Raw genomic sequence first — 15,926 nt, 5'->3', positions numbered from 1 at the left:
TCCGTCCTCCAGCCGACCCAGTCTCAACCTCAGCCTCAGTCTGCTCTCCTGCTCTTCTCCCCTTGTTGCAAACCAAGAGAACTGAACCGTGCCAGCTGGGTCAGGATACAACAGGGCCAGCGGCAAAGAAACGCAACACACTGGTTTTGCGCTGCAAAGCCACGGTAGCCAAGCAGTGGAACCCAAGCAGCCGTGTCAACAGTTCTGACTGGGTTGGACAGGGAAGTGAGCGCGAAATATGACGTGTTCCTTTCATTTGGCTCTGACCTATACAGAGGAGCTTCAATTTGGTAGCTTAGATGAACCGTTGAAATTCTGCAGTGTTTTTGGAAAACTATTATTGCAGATTTAAAGGCGCATGAACGTATGGCTGGGCTGTGAATTCATTTTATTCATTGATTAATTTATTAAATCACATTTTTGGGGTTTTTGAAGATTTAATTTGTGGAAGATCTGGATTTATACCATGTTGAGCATTCCTGTAAGCAATAAGAGTTGGAAACACCAGAGCATTCCTTCAGTTTCCACAGTTCAGAGAGATGTCAGTGTGCCATGGGCGGCCATTTTGTCTGGCAAGCATGTTTTACTGCTTCTATTTATTGGAACTTTTAATTCAGGTCAGCTTTATGATGGAATATTAGGGCCAGGCTATGACTTTTTCATTTACTAATAACGAGAATAAAGTTACAATATTACATAAATACGGACACAGTAATAAACAGTTATGCAATGATAAATTCAAAATAATGTGAGAATAAACATCAATATTGACAGAATAATGTGGAAGTAAAGAAAAAATAAGTAGTAATTAAATAAAGACTTCTACACAAAAGAATAAAAAAATAAAACGAGGAATATTAAGCATATAGCAAAGTCATAATTTGGAATTGGTTTTAAAGATAAGGTAATGCTTCATTTTTTAACACATCAGCATCAAATTATTTTCAGCATTAAAAGTTTGAAAGTTTTTCTTGAAGAAACAAACAAACTGAGCTGGTTATTTCTCATTAAAACAAAACAGATTTGTTTCCTTTAAATCTTAAGACATTCTGGTAAAATTATGTCTTTATTCTGCCAATATTATAACTATATTCTTGTAATTGAACAAAAACATTCTCATAGTTTTGGCAACAATACTATGTCGTCCAACTCATAAAAGGGATGATTGAAATACAAACATTTGTAATTTCTTTTTTAGAAAAAAAGTCCGGAAAAAAAATCTTTTAAAATCTGATCTACTTTCAGATTTGATTTTTGAGGTTGTATCACCCAGCTGTAGATGACAACCAATGAGCAGACATGTCCATTTAAAAGTCCAAGTGAAGCCATCCTATCAGCTTCCAGTTCATGGAAACTTAATACCAAAACTGTCCCCAACCCACCATGCCAGACTCATCCCAGACTGTGTAATCTGGGATTGGCTGGCAGGATGGACAGACGTCCTGCAGATTGTCCTGAAGCCGACTCTTATGTGTTCCTGTTGCTCTGCAGCAGCAGGAACACCGACTCCGTCTGGGTTTCGATGGCGCTGTGGCGACGGTTCACAGAGAGGACAGAGCGGCTTTTCCCAACGTCAACAGTTCCACGTTGATTCAGCACAGCATTAATCATGAAAACAGCTGAGTCATGGTTGCAGAGCTGCTGAGATGAATTGGAAGAGTCTTCTCTACATTTTTATAATCAATCCAATTGCACTTATATATGACAAAAAGGTATTATTCCCATATCTTTTGAGTAAAATTTTTAGGAAGGCTCAAAACAAACAAACCAAAAACATATAAGGCTTAAACTTACAGTCATAACCAAAGGTTTTATAGTAACTAATGTGTTTTGTAAACTCTGTGGCACTTCACAGTCTTGTTCAAACTCAGTGTGGAATGATTAGCTGCATATTAATTTATCGGAAAAAACTTTAATAGCTATAAATGAGTGACAACAAAAGCCTATGATCATTTTTTTATTCATGTATTTTTTAACAAGACAGATGTTCTAGCTTTGGATATTTATTGTTAATCATATAGTTACCATTGTACCAGCCAGCTGAACATTGCTCAGAACAACCACAATAAAAAAATTGTTTGCTTCTTATTTATTTGAATATGAAGTTAACAGTAGATATATGCCACCTTTAAATCAGTGGGTTTCAATTATTTTCTATCAAGTTGCTGCTGGAGAAAACAGATTTTTTCAACCTTTAAATACCATTCAGAACCTCATTTGTCTGTGCAAACTACCCACATCAGCATTCTGAATTAATCTGTTTGGGTTATCAGAACAGATGAATCAAATAAGCTGCAACAACTAAAATGTTACGTTTTAGTTGTAACATTTTACAACTAAAATGTACAACAATAGCTCATTTTATTCTTTTAAGTCTTAAAACAGTAAAAGAAAAAGTACAGTTTCTTTTACTGGGCTGAGCAGTCAGCCTGTTGATTACTGCCACCTAGTGACTGGAGGCTTGTTGGTCGCTCAAGCATGAATAAATACACTAAAACTAAAGCCCTCCTGTCGGACATAAACTCTGACTTTGGAGGTTTTTCATAAACTGATCATTTCTGTTGTTGCAAATGTTTCGGTTTGTGACAATTAATGGAAAAATAACATCTACTCTTTTCCCTGTTGTACCAAATGATGACCCAGAAACTGAGGTACATACCAAACAAATATTATTTTTCTATCCTGTTACAGAATTAGCCTGTAACATCACAACTACTCTTAATGCAATAATGTCATATCCTTGCACTCCAGATAAATCAATTAGCAATGTTAATTAGCAGAAAAACAAATACCATCTAAGTCCTGAACTAGACTAATATGAAGTAGAAGAGAAGGAAGGTGCATTGGATGTGTCAGCGTTGCCGCATTAAGTCTGTGTCTTCCTGCGAGAAGCAGGTGGTTGATAAGAGCTGCAGGCATCGTGTGCTGACACAGATCCAGCTGTGGAACCCTTCCTCTCTCCATCTTGGCTTTCATTCCTTGAAAGCAAACCTACTTTGTCAGTGTGTCCTGCACACCTCCCTGTTGTAGCCTGGAAACAAGCTTTGGTCTGTCATAGAAGAAGAAGCAGAGAAAGCAGAAGCAGCCGCTCTGTCCTCCTTGTGAACTCAACGTCTTCATTATATTTTCTACTTTGGTCCAACTGAGTCCTGCCTAAGGATTTTTGACCAAACATTTATTCTACTTTCCATTTCCAACATTCATGTTTCAACTACATATTTAGTGTCATTAATTAGCTCTATTTAGCAGATTTAAGGGGGTCTACATTACGACACTGTCTGTCCAATCAACAGATGGAGTTCTACAGTGCAGTAAGGACAACAGGAATCACCTGAGCTGATTCCTCCAAAAAAAATCAGCTCAGGTTGAGTTTACCTAAATTGGGGTTTACTTGTTTAATGTCAAGCAGGCAGAAAGATTACACTCCTGAGTTTAGAGTCACGGTGGGGGGAGGGAAGTTCTTTCAATCACAGCCAAACACACGTCTTCAAATATAAAACGCTCAGATGAAAAGCTCTCCGTCTTCAGTAAGAGAGGAATTAGGTTTATTTTCTCGCTCATGGATTAAAGCTGCATCATGAATATTAAAGAGGATTTATCCTAGATTCCTCCTAAACTAAGTACAACTATGTGACAGCAGGAGTCTATCAAGCTATCCAAACATAGGCTTGGCTAAAAGTTTCTGAGTTACAGCGTGGAAATCATATAAAACAAAATAAAAGTTCCTTGAGCGTGCCTTTTCACTCAGCTCGGTTGCAGATATGTCCCCAAGAAAGGCTAGGAAGTCTTTAAGCTGTTTGCCAACAACCATTAACCATGACCAAAGGGTTAAGGGGGTGTGTCCCTGCAGGGGTTGATTCAGGTTAGGGATAAGGCCTGAGTACTTGATTTTATCGCGTGTTCATGTCATGAATTTAGTTCAATGAATGTCTCAAGGCAGGAAGAACACAGGTTTTCAGTGAGTGTCATATCCTTCATTTGACCTTTTCCAGAGACTGCTCACTCTGGTGTATGTAAATGTGGCTTTGGTTGATTAAAGACTTTGATGCTTTCCTGAGGGAAAGCTACAGTAGATCCCTAACCTCCCTCTTTGACACAGGCCAAAGAGGGCCTGAGTGAATTTCCTTCTTCACTACACAATGAACTATCAGCACAGTTTATTAGTTCAAACACCATGTATCTTTATATGCATTTATGCTCATAGTGGGAACCGCTGTGACATCACAGCAGAATCCAACATTGATAGACTTCAGTATCTCCACTCCTGGGTTACAGCCAATCAGGAAGGAAAATGAATGGCACTCTTAGATTGGCTGCTTTTGTTAACAACAATCAATAGCTTCTCAGGTAGCATCGCACCAAAGTATGAAGCAAATTCTTTCCGAGAATAGGATTCCATTTTCTCTCTGTTTAGCTCATAATGTCAAACCTTATAGTCTACTGAACGTACATCACCACTGCAAAGTCATAGATTACCACACCTTGAACCAATTTTATTTCTTTAATGTATTTAGTTATATTGCACTTTTTTTTATCAGTCTCAACCTTTTTGCTACCGTAATAAAAAGTGAAATTGGTGTCTAAATCTTACTTATATTGGTTCATTATATATCTTTTTTGGATTAACACACCCTTTTTTGTAATTATTGTAAGAGCCAACCAAATAAAATAGCTACAGGCTTTAACTGTAGCTTTAGATACATGCTTAATTCATCAAAAAAACGTTGAGAGCATTTTTCAGAAAAGTCGTAAGAGCTGCTCAATAATTCAAAGAAATCTATTCCAGCAGAACATCTCCATTAGATCAACAATAGATAGAACTTAACAGAGGATCAATGAAAAGGGCTCGTGTTCCTCCAGTAATGCATGTCTCTACTGTCCGTCAGCACACACAACATCCATAACACGGTGATGCTAACGATGGAACTCTCCTCAAGATTAGGGTCTCCTGGTTGTGATGCTGTCCTCCAACTCTAATACTATCACAGCAGAAAAAACTGCCAACACAGAGGAGACGCCCACGTTCTTCTAACCTCTCCGCCTTTTCATCCTTCACTCACAGAACAAGAGCTGCAGCCTAAGCAGAGCAGAGAGCCTTACAGAGACGCTCACAGGCAGAAATATCCATGCTGACAGAGAGGTTTATACAGGTCACCTTTGATGACCAAAGGTCACCACAAAATGAATGTAATACTGTCACATATATCGCCCGGGGAGTAAATTGCACAACCGTGCAGTATCAATACCTGAAAAATAATTATTAAACCTGCTTTCAAGCATAAAAAATGAAAGGAGATTCTAGGAGATGCATCTTATTAAGAGTATTCTCTAAATCAACTAATATTGTGAATCCAACTGCTTATTGAACTTTTAACTGAATTCTTTGTTGATGGAACACAAATACTGATACCATACTATTTAAACACTTTCCTTGATTTAGATCAAAAACATAAGTACAATAACATATGTATTTTTTTAATTTTCAACAACATAGCAGGTGCTGTAGCTCCTTTATTGTCACAAAGCAAATCCTAGTTTGAAAAATCTGTTTACAACCCCAACCTACTCAACAGATGTGACTAACAGGTGTTAAGAGTTTTCTGGCTCTATAAAACCTCGAGGCTTCCTTCAACAGTCTCTGTAAAAATGATCGTCACACAACAAAAAAACTGCTGACGACAGACTTAACGCATCTCTTCGTTCACAAATCAGCAAGCTTGTGTGGGAAGACCCCTGGCTAGAAAACGTCCTGGACAGCAGAGGGTTGGGAAGCAGCCCAGACATGGGCAGAGATGTGTTTAGTCACAAAGGAAGAACTCCAATGTTTATTTCCTGATGCAAGGAGGCTCGGAAGCCTAAAGTCTCACTGAAACTAATCATCATGGCATTCGGTTTGATTAAACATGAAAACTCTAAACTTGCCAATCTCTTAGGGTTTTATGAAGCCCCACCCCTGTTTTTTTCTATTAATCAGTAAATGTAATGTCAGAGTTTTGTTTTGATAGCCTGACAGTATGAGCCTGAGACAATATGAGAAACTCATAGCTTCCCTGTATTTAGCAGCTGCCAGCAAAAAAATGTGTAGGTGCAATTTGGAGGTGTGCACACTTCTTCTTTATTCTGAGCCCCAATCGAGCTGTGAATGTAGTGTGTCCCGCTTAGCATGAGAAAGCAAGAAACATCTGGGTTGAACAAAAACTTTAACTCTAACTAAAACACAATTACTCTAAAAAGGTTTAATCGTTTACTTTAATATGCGTCTTATTTGAATATTATGTACGTCACTCCCAATTTGGATGTAGTCCTTTATTACATACTGGCTATACCTAAAGAAAATTCATTTTCTTTTCCTCTTAACTCTAAAAGGGTAAAAAAAATTTTTTTGGAAGAACAGAACCAACATAACTGTATTTTCCTATTTTATTTCTCAATATTCATGCTTCATAAAGTCAAAAATATTCTTCTGTTTGATGTCATCATTTTTTCTTACGAAGCAAGATACACCAAAAGGCATATGTTAAGAAAGATCTACAGAAATGTAAAAGGTTATTCAGTGACAAGAAAGGAGTCAATGAGAGAATAAATGTAGTTCATACAGGATGTTTAGTACAGTTCAGTTAGAAGACATAGAAACCAAAAGCCAAAAAGGTGTGGGTTATATCTCCATTTATTAGCAGAAGGTGCAGGCCGAGGACACAGACAGACATGTCTATAAAAAGGGTCAGTTTGATAATATGGATCATAAAAATACTGGAAATAAACTTTTAAAGTACACATACAAACTTATACCACTTTCATACCAAATGATCAAAATTGTGCAAATGTGACACATGTGGCAGTAGCATCTTGTAAGCATGGCCAGTAGCTTAAGTTTCAGGGAAATGAAAAACCGTGTGGAAAAACCTACTTCCTAAACATGGGGAGTGTACCAGAATCATTGTCTTCCCTCATACAGACGTTCTTCTAGATTTTATGCACTCCAGAGATGTTTGAATTGATTAAAGCAAAGTAAAAAAAAAAAAACATTTATAACGGACACAAAACCAAAGTTCTTCTTTAGTTGTGTGATTGTACCGTGACCTCTGCAAACATCTCAGTGAATTTAAGCGCATAGTCATTTCCTGATCATGCAAAACCACAGCAATATTAGAGATGTGAGTACACTGAAAATGGAGGGGAAATATCAAGTTTCTGCTTAGCTAGCTATTAAAGCTAAGTAAGTGAAGGTGTAACGATAATAAAAAAAACATGGTATAATTTGTAAAAGTGTCTCAAAAAGGGCTAACCAGTTGCTATCAGCATGGGATATTGTCTGGTAAAGGCTTTGTGAGTATTATGTGAGAATGATGCTACTAGCAAACTGCTAACAAGCTAAAGTTAGCATGTGCTTCAGAGTACTAACTCTGAAGCACATGCTTCATTTCCACAAGCGTCTAGCATCACAGCTCAACTTAGCTCAACTTTTTAGAGTTCAAGTGATTTGTTGAACATTTTGTTGAGTCTGCCATTGTCCTTAAAAACGCCAGACATGCTCGTTCACGGTTATTTCTGACTCATAACGACTGTTGTAAAGAACTCTACATTACTAGCCTCAACTAGCCTAGTGAGCCCTAGTGAAGTATGTTCTAAAAGGGGGCTGGTACCACAAAATCGTTACTAGTGAAAAATCCTTACAACCATACAGACCTGAGTCGAGCCATGTTAGTTGTAGGCACTACTGTACCATAAAGTACTGAAAACCTTTATTATGTTTGTGAAAACTAGGAAACGAGAATTCAAGTCAACCCTTGGATTATTCTACACTGAACACAGATTTTTTGGGGGGAATTTCTGAAAGACTTCCCCAACTTGTAAAAATAAAACCTGGTTGTTTGTAGCTTTTGAAAAAAAATTATGCTAAAAATGTCATGTTGCCTCAATCTTGTGAACCTGATACTGTGTATTGTCCTGTTTTATGAAATGGACGCATCGTTCTACCCCAAGATGTTAGTCATACACCTTGTTCCAAATAATTATGCAAATTGGATTTAAGTGTCATAAAAATTACATTTTTTGTTGTGCTATTAAATTTATAGATGGTATTGTGTGTCGGGGCTCTTTGAATCACTATAATTATTTTCAGAGAGCTGGTTGATTAGTTTGTCCGGTGCGCTCAATTAAAGGAAATCTACTTAAGAAGGATGTTCCACATTATTAAGCAGGCCACAAGTTTCAAGCAATATGCTTTTAGAGAAACAATCTCTCTGCTGACGGAAATCATCAGATAGTATAGTGCCGTATGACAAGGTATGAAAACAATAGATATTTAACGAAAACTGAAGTGTTATTGTACTGTGAAGAGATTTGGAACACGGTGTATATTAATATTGTATGATCCAATATCCAAATCCAACTCACCCTGAGTAATAGACAAAGAACACATGAGTTTAAGGAAGACTTCTCATCTCCTCAAAGGGAACACCCTGAATCCTTTGGATTACCCTTAATCTGTGCTGGTGTTTTTTTCAGAGAAAAGGACAAAGTAGTTTTTATTTAAAGCGTACGGCGCCACCAGACCAGATTACGTGTCCATCTAATGTATGAAGCTGATTCTGTCTGGGGTCTACTACCTATAGTCTGCATAAAATGTTTTGAGGGAAACAAGATAAACATTTATTTGTTACGATTATTTTTAAACGAGACCAGTTAAAAACCTGAAGTGGTGCTTCCTCTGGGTTAAAACCAGTCTAAGTGGGACGCATCACTCATGGGTGAAATGGAGGAAGAGACGGAAGAAAAACAAACAGTCCTTAGGTGAGTGAACATATCGTCATGTTGGTGTGTGAGCGTGTGTGTGCTGGTGTTGGCGTGTTGACAGACTGGCCTTGCGGCGCCGGCGACTCACTTTGATCTGTATCAGACAGAGAGAGAGCGCTGCATGGTGTGTGTCTGCTCCTCGGAGACGGGGTGTGTGAGGACGTGAACTTCTGAACTCGATGTCTGCCTGATCTTTATTTCTTTCTGCCACATTAAGCTTTGAAGCCAAACTGAACAAAGTGGATGTTTTTGGGGTTTTTTATTATTATTTCTTTTTAGCTCAGACTTACGATGTAAAAAGTGACAATATTGTAATAATTGTTTTAAATGAACGCGATTCTGCACACATCCCCTAATCAGCAGAGTGCCGAGGGCTGATTAGTTTGGCCCAGCGGAGGGGACCGGATTGTGTCACAGCAGTATTTGGTGGAACTCAGCGTACAGAACTCAGTCCAACTGTGAAATCCTGTCCCTCATCCTCAGACCTCTGTTCTGCAGGATGAAGGAAGCATGTATCAGACAACTAGTGTGTGTGTGGGTCTGTTCTGCACAGGAAGAGAGGAGGGGAGGTGCACAGAAGCAGAAGCGGAGCCGACAGGCAGTCATCGGGACGATGGAGAAGAGTTTTAGTCCTCTGAAGCATGGTGTCGAGGAAGGAGCACAAGAAGAGAAAATAATGTGATGGGGGGAGGAGGGAGGGATGTGAATGATGTTGAGGGAATAAAATGGAAGCAGTTCAGACAAAAATATGATGTGGAAGGAAGAAATCAGGAGTAAGCGGGGGAAAAAAAAGTACAATGAGAAGAAGGAACAAGAGGGAAAGGAAGACAGTAGGTTAGTAGCAGAATCAAACATAAACAGCTCATTTCTTGTTCATAAACACAAATCCATACTTTGAAAGAAGCATTAAAAGCCATGCAGAAACACAGCGCTTGCTGCACCCATGCACAGGAAACACTCATGCATGCCCATGCATCTACGTATATTTGCTCCGTCAGGATTGGGTTTATGCTCTCGATTCCGTGACCCAGTTACTACTTATAACTTTTGCCGCCCAACCGCATTCCGTCTTTGGGGACGGCTGCAGCTACAGTGATGAATGGATCCAGCGCACCTATAGGCCAGATCTTCCTATCTAGTCAAGGAGAAGAAAAAGGAGGAGGCAAAGACACGCAGCCCTTCTCCTGTTCTTCAGAACCCAGATGGAGCTTCAGCTGGATGCATGCAAAGGAACTAAATGACCTAGCAAAGCCATGCAAACATGCAGATGACTTCCAGCTGATCCACAGAGATGCTGGCTCCTCCCTTCGTCAACAGCATTCACCCACAGAAAGGATTCTGGTCATCTCACATCCTCTGGATCTGGATGCGGTGATCAGGTTCGGAAAAAGTTTTGATCTAATCTCGAAGTCTAAGGGAACTGATCCTGAGTCAGAAAACATTTCAACAAGGACAAAGTCAAAATGAAAAAGCCGAGTTGGGAAAAGCTAAGAGTGTTTCCGCTCCTTATAGTCCAGTAGCCTTGATTTGACTGGGGACCAAAAATTGCTACATTGTTACATTTTCAGCTGGTGCGATTCTTTTTCACACTGCACTGAGCCAAACAAACAAAACCCTTTGAAAATCTGTTTTCCCTCCTTGTAAACCAGAACCACTGAAGGAAACGACATGAAAACCTCTAAAGAAGACGGAGTGCAACATCGTTCTTCACCAAATGGAAGCAGAAATGGAGTGGCACCAGTGTTTGTGGTTGGAGGATTTCTCTTCTGCCTTTGGTAAAAGACGAGTCATCCTCCTGCTAGCGTTAAAGATGCACATTTGTTACTGCTGAATTTACCCAGAATGCCTAAAGTGCAAGAAGCAGCTCTTTAGGCTGCTTCCCGGAGACCACTTCCTTCTTGGAGTGGTCTCCAGTTCACTTGGTGTTCTCTTCAACAGAACCCAGACCTTGGTTTGAAAGCAGAGCAGAGTTCAATTTTTTTGGTCTACATCAGAGTTTGATTCCAAATCCAAACCTCCCCAAACGAACCGAACATTTTAGGTAAACAGACTGGAGTTTGACTAAAGCAGACAAAGCAGGGTTGGTGTGAATGCAGCGTGAGTTAAAGGGCTAAAGATATTTGGATAGTTTGCTATCTGAATTAATCTAAGGCATGGGAATATATTGACCATTATTATTACCATACCAAGATTTTCCAGTCCAGGCCTAAATCCAACTCTGATCCTATGGTGAGATCGATGTTTTCAGTCCTTATTTATATAATCTTTCTAGGATAGTTTGCAAAACCTGTGTCTAAATGAGCAAAACTGACAAAAATAGGCCCTACAAGACTAAAAGTCAACATTTTTCAGACTTTCTGTTTAGGTATGATCATGAAAACCATTTTTTCCTTCCAGCTCACAATGACACAATCACTAGTTTATGTTAGTTTTTCACAAAAAGATATCCCAATGACAAACACTCATGTCTCTGGGTTTAATTTAAGAAAACACGTAGAAGCTTCAGGAGTGAAGATGTTTCATGGCCAAATGTGGTAATCAAAACGTCGCTTTCTTCACATGTTGAAGTTCCATTGGACAACACATGAGATGAATGCAGTTTTCTGACTGATAAGTCTGCCCTGCTGATTCTGATTATGGCTGATATATTCCATACAAATATGAGACTCGTTTGCGAATCACATCGACATAAGATGCAATCGGTTTCTCATGTAAGTATTGGCCAATCACTGATCTCCCAAAAGTAAGAAAATTAGAACAGGTTCATCAGTATATCCTTCCCTTTGAGTACCAATGTTTGAATGTCATGTGCTGTAAAAGTCTAAAAGCATTAACAGATATTTAAAAAAGATATATCAGCCAAATTAAATGGAAATCAAATAGAAACATCAGCCAGCGTGTGCAGGACTTTATTTTCAGCCTTATTCTTGCTCAGATGGGTTGCCCAATTCCCAAAGGTTCGAAAACTTAAAGAGGAGACTTTAGAGGATGCTGGGAGACACTGAGAGCAGCTCACACTCTGTTCTGAATGGAAACTCCAAAACAAAGGAAACAAATACACTAAAAAGCATGCAAAAATCAAACTGAGGTTACAGATGAGAAGAGAACAAAGAAAAGAAAAGAAGAAAATACTAAAAATTCAGGACCAGTCAATGAGGAGAACCAGGCAGCTCTAGCAAAGTGACCGACAGCAGATGGAATTGTGGGAATTGTTGTTTCTTACCAGGCTTTTGCACCCCATGAGCCTCCTGCTCTCCATTCTCCAAAGCAGCCCCAGCGTCTGCACACACAGTCACATACACACACAGAAACAAGCAAGCTCATTACTGTCCTTCTGGCTGCTAATGGCTTCCCCGAACACATAATGGAACCGCACATGATTCGTTCAGCGCGAGAGCAAGCAGGAGGATTTTCCTGTTCGTGCAGCAGCTGTTCGGACCGCACCAACTTTGAGCTCCAATTTGTCAGCTCCCACGTATCAACAATAGCAAGCTGTGATGGAAACATTATTTTAAGACTCTCTCGAAAGAGTAAAATTAATGGTACTTATACTGGTGTTGAAGGTGGAAAGTACAGCTTAAGACGAAGTTGTGAACGATGACATTGGTCCGCCTGCAGTTTTAGCAATGGCAACGGAGGAAGGGTGAAGCCGTTCAGTCCGTGTATTGACACGTCTCCCTTTGAAATGGGGGGGTGGTTGTTTACAACACTGGCAATTTCCGATAACCTTCATAGCCTCCACAAGGTTTGCCCGTACATCACGGGCAAATGTTAGATATTAGGTAAAGTTTAAAGCTTCAACAGAGTCCACACCTCCAGAGAAACAATATTGAGAAACGTTTCTGAATGTCGTCTCTCAATATTGAGAAACTACATTGAGAGTTATAATTTTTCAACAGCCAAGATTTTACCTAGTAATTAGTGTTACTTAAAAAAAAGAACCAACATGAGAATAGCAACTCAAATCATCTCTGACTGTGTGAACTCCACACATACTTCAAGCAACCAGGATCCTGCACCTCTCTTCTGTTGCTCCAATCGCAGTAAGAAGGTCCTGGGTTCGATTCCCGGCCCGGGGTCTTTCCGCATGGAGTTTGCATGTTCTCCCTGTGCATGGTGGGTTCTCTCCGGGTTCTCCGGCTTCCTCCCACAGTCCAAAAACATGACTGTCAGGTTAATTGGTCTCTCTAAATTCTTTCTAGGTGTGAGTGTGTGTGTGAATGGTTGTTTGTCCTGTATGTCTCTGTGTTGCCCTGCGACAGACTGGCGACCTGTCCAGGGTGAATCCCGCTTCTCGCCCGGAACGTAGCTGGAGATAGACACCAGCAACCCTCCTGACCCCATCAGGGACAAGGGTGAACAGAAAATGGATGGATGGATTCAAAATCACTTCATTGATCCCAAAGGGAAATTAAATGCTGTAACTAATTAATTCAGATTCTTCAGAGTTATTGTAAATTGCGATGTCACTAGAGAGTTGGTTGGGTGAAAAAAATCCTGTCTAAGCTCAGTAGATGTTAGCAATCAGTAGCACACTGTTAGCAGATGTTTGGTGTACTATGGAGCAGAAAGCTGATGTTGTTGTTTCTTCTTACATCCAGTGGGTGGCGTAGGTTGCTACTATCAATAGTAGCCACACAGGGACATCTGCTAGAAGGAAACAAACGCACCCAGTACAACACTTTCATTCTACTGGCTGAGAGGTTACCAAGCGAGCAGAGAGTCCGAGCAGAGACTATGTCTGAGCGTGAGGAGAAGTTTTGAGTACAAGCGTTACAAGTTTTGAAAAGAAAGACATGAAGTCCTGCTTTCAAAATGAAAATGTAAGCAAAAGTATTAAAAGTTTTGAGAACAAGAGACATAAAATCCTGTTTTCAGACTGGAAATGCTCTTTTATTATGAAAAATTCAACCAAGCGAGAAAAGAGTTGATTTTCAGACCTTTTCTGAGGTAGATAAGATGAGGGTATAAGATTGGGGTCACATGTAAGTATCAGCCGACCACAGATCTCCAAAAATTAAGGACACTGGTGCTAAATCGGTGCATTCCTAGTAACCACACATTTTATATACATGAATGGGGAGTGTGAAAAAATAAGTTTGTCTTCTTCCCACTCTGAGCTAAATGCATTCTTGTTTATGTCTAAAGACAGTATCATCATATAAACCATGATACTGATGATTCAACATCTTGTTCTTCGTATATATATATATATATATATATATATATATATATATATATATATATATATATATATATATATATATATATATATATATGTGTGTGTGTGTGTGTGTGTGCGTGTAAAAGTAGAAATATATATATTGTAGTGTGTTCCTTTTTCACCTACTAAAGGGTATAATATGCATTTTCTTTTATGTGGCTCAAAGTAAAACAATAAATCATAAAAATTATCCATATTATACTGAGAAACTTTTTTAAAAATGCCCATAAAGACAAATATGAGACTCATTTGCAAATCACACTCACATAAATCACGATTCACTTTACTGTTCAAGTGCAGGAGTCTGAAAAACAACAACAACCCCCCCACCCTGCGCCCCACCGTCCCCTCGGCTCCTGCTGACAGAGGACAATGACTTGCGGACTGCCTCGCCCTGCTGTTTGGCACTCGTCGCGTCAGCATGTCTGCGTCCGTCCCGACGCGTGCGCTGGACGCCACAGTTGATCACTGGCAACGCCACCCACGGCCCGTCCCGCAGCCGGCTGTCACAGGCGAGTGCCCACACACGGTCTGACTGTCTGAGCGAAGCGTCTGGGTAACCAAAACTGGCCCGAGAGCCGAGTCATCCCCGGTTAGCTGTCACTTCCTCTCATCGGGCCGCTCACTCACGGCTTTATTTGATCTGCGTGTGCACCGACCGCCTGACTCTTCCCCAGCTCGGCGCGGCCGCCCCTTTCGCTGCTCTGCGCCACATTAAGCAGCGCGAATGAGGTCGCATTCCTGCACAAACTGGGGGTGACATTAAGATAAGCAGAGGCAGAAAACAATACTAGTGGAAGCAACACAACTCTTTCAGGGCCAGCTTGATGCTTTACAATCTCAGGATGAAATTACAACAAACTGTTTTTTTCTCGTTTGATAGAAAGCACAATTGGACAAGCAAGCAGGACGTTGGGCAGCTTCTTCTTCTTGAAACGTTGTTGATGGAGCATCCACTCTGCAGCAGAGTGAGGATCCGATATCCGTGGTTTACCAGCCAGTCGACCTGTTCCAAAGCGTATCTGCAAGCTAATGCTGTCCCTGCGGCTGAATGACACGCCCGCTGATCCAAAATGGCATCTAGTGTCTCGCATCGCCTAACACTACCAGTCATTTAGGAACAGCTGCAGCTCCTGTAACCAGGCTGGCTCTTCGCTTCATTATCGGCAAGGAATATTTTATTAGACAAGTGTAATCGGGTTACTCGTAAAGTTTACAATTTAAGTTTTTCTTTTTTTTTTTTTTCTTGTAGAAAGTCACAATGAAAACAATTCTGCTTTTACCCCTAAGGCCAGTCAGGGGGTGATAGTAATCTGGTTGAATTTAAATGTGACGGAAGTTGAAAATATCCTGAGCAATACAGAAATTAAGTGACTTTCACACTGTACTGGACATGCACCGATCCACTCTTTTCACTTCCGATACCGATATCTAAGGGTCAGTATCGGCTGATTCTGATCTGATGCAAAAATCGCTAAAATGACTTAAAACGGATCTATTTTTAAGTCATTTTATTATTTGATGACTCAGTACCAGCGCAGCAGACTTTAAAACAGCAACAGCTTCACAAGCTTGGTCAAACATGAAAAAACAACAATTTAGTTTGTTCAGTCAGTGTCATTAGTGTAACAGCCAATCGGAAATAAATGATAAAGAAACTGAAACTGACAAAAACAACAGATTGACTACATTGGTCAAAGATATAAAAAAAATAAACTGCAGCAAACCTTTCAAATGGTTCAGAAAGTGCAATTAGGTATTCTAAACATAATATAAAATAAATAATAAAGCATGATGTCACTCAGAGCACTAAGCATAGAATTAGACAGAATGGATCAATGACCAGGTACATTGTCACTGATACCCGATCTAGAATAGTTTTCAATATCGGCACCAATACATATAT

At 39.8% G+C, this 15,926-nt stretch overlaps 1 protein-coding gene across 5 annotated transcripts in view; it reads right to left on the bottom strand.

The window, feature by feature from the left end:
• The window catches only part of LOC122824689 (microtubule-associated protein 4), a 96,784-nt gene that overhangs the window by 57,375 nt on the left and 23,483 nt on the right, over positions 1–15,926 (bottom strand). For 4 of the 5 annotated variants that reach the window (XM_044105568.1, XM_044105564.1, XM_044105562.1 and 1 more), the window contains exon 3: positions 12,020–12,076. The exons of the other annotated variant lie outside the window; for it this stretch is intronic. In XM_044105568.1, coding sequence (XP_043961503.1) covers positions 12,020–12,076 — 57 coding nt within the window. The remainder of the gene's footprint in view (positions 1–12,019; positions 12,077–15,926) is intronic. 5 annotated transcript variants of the gene reach the window in all.

The sequence above is a fragment of the Gambusia affinis genome, linkage group LG21 (assembly GCF_019740435.1).
Source record: "Gambusia affinis linkage group LG21, SWU_Gaff_1.0, whole genome shotgun sequence".
NCBI classification, from domain to species: Eukaryota; Metazoa; Chordata; class Actinopteri; order Cyprinodontiformes; family Poeciliidae; genus Gambusia; species Gambusia affinis.
This window is presented reverse-complemented; position numbering and strand designations above follow the sequence as displayed.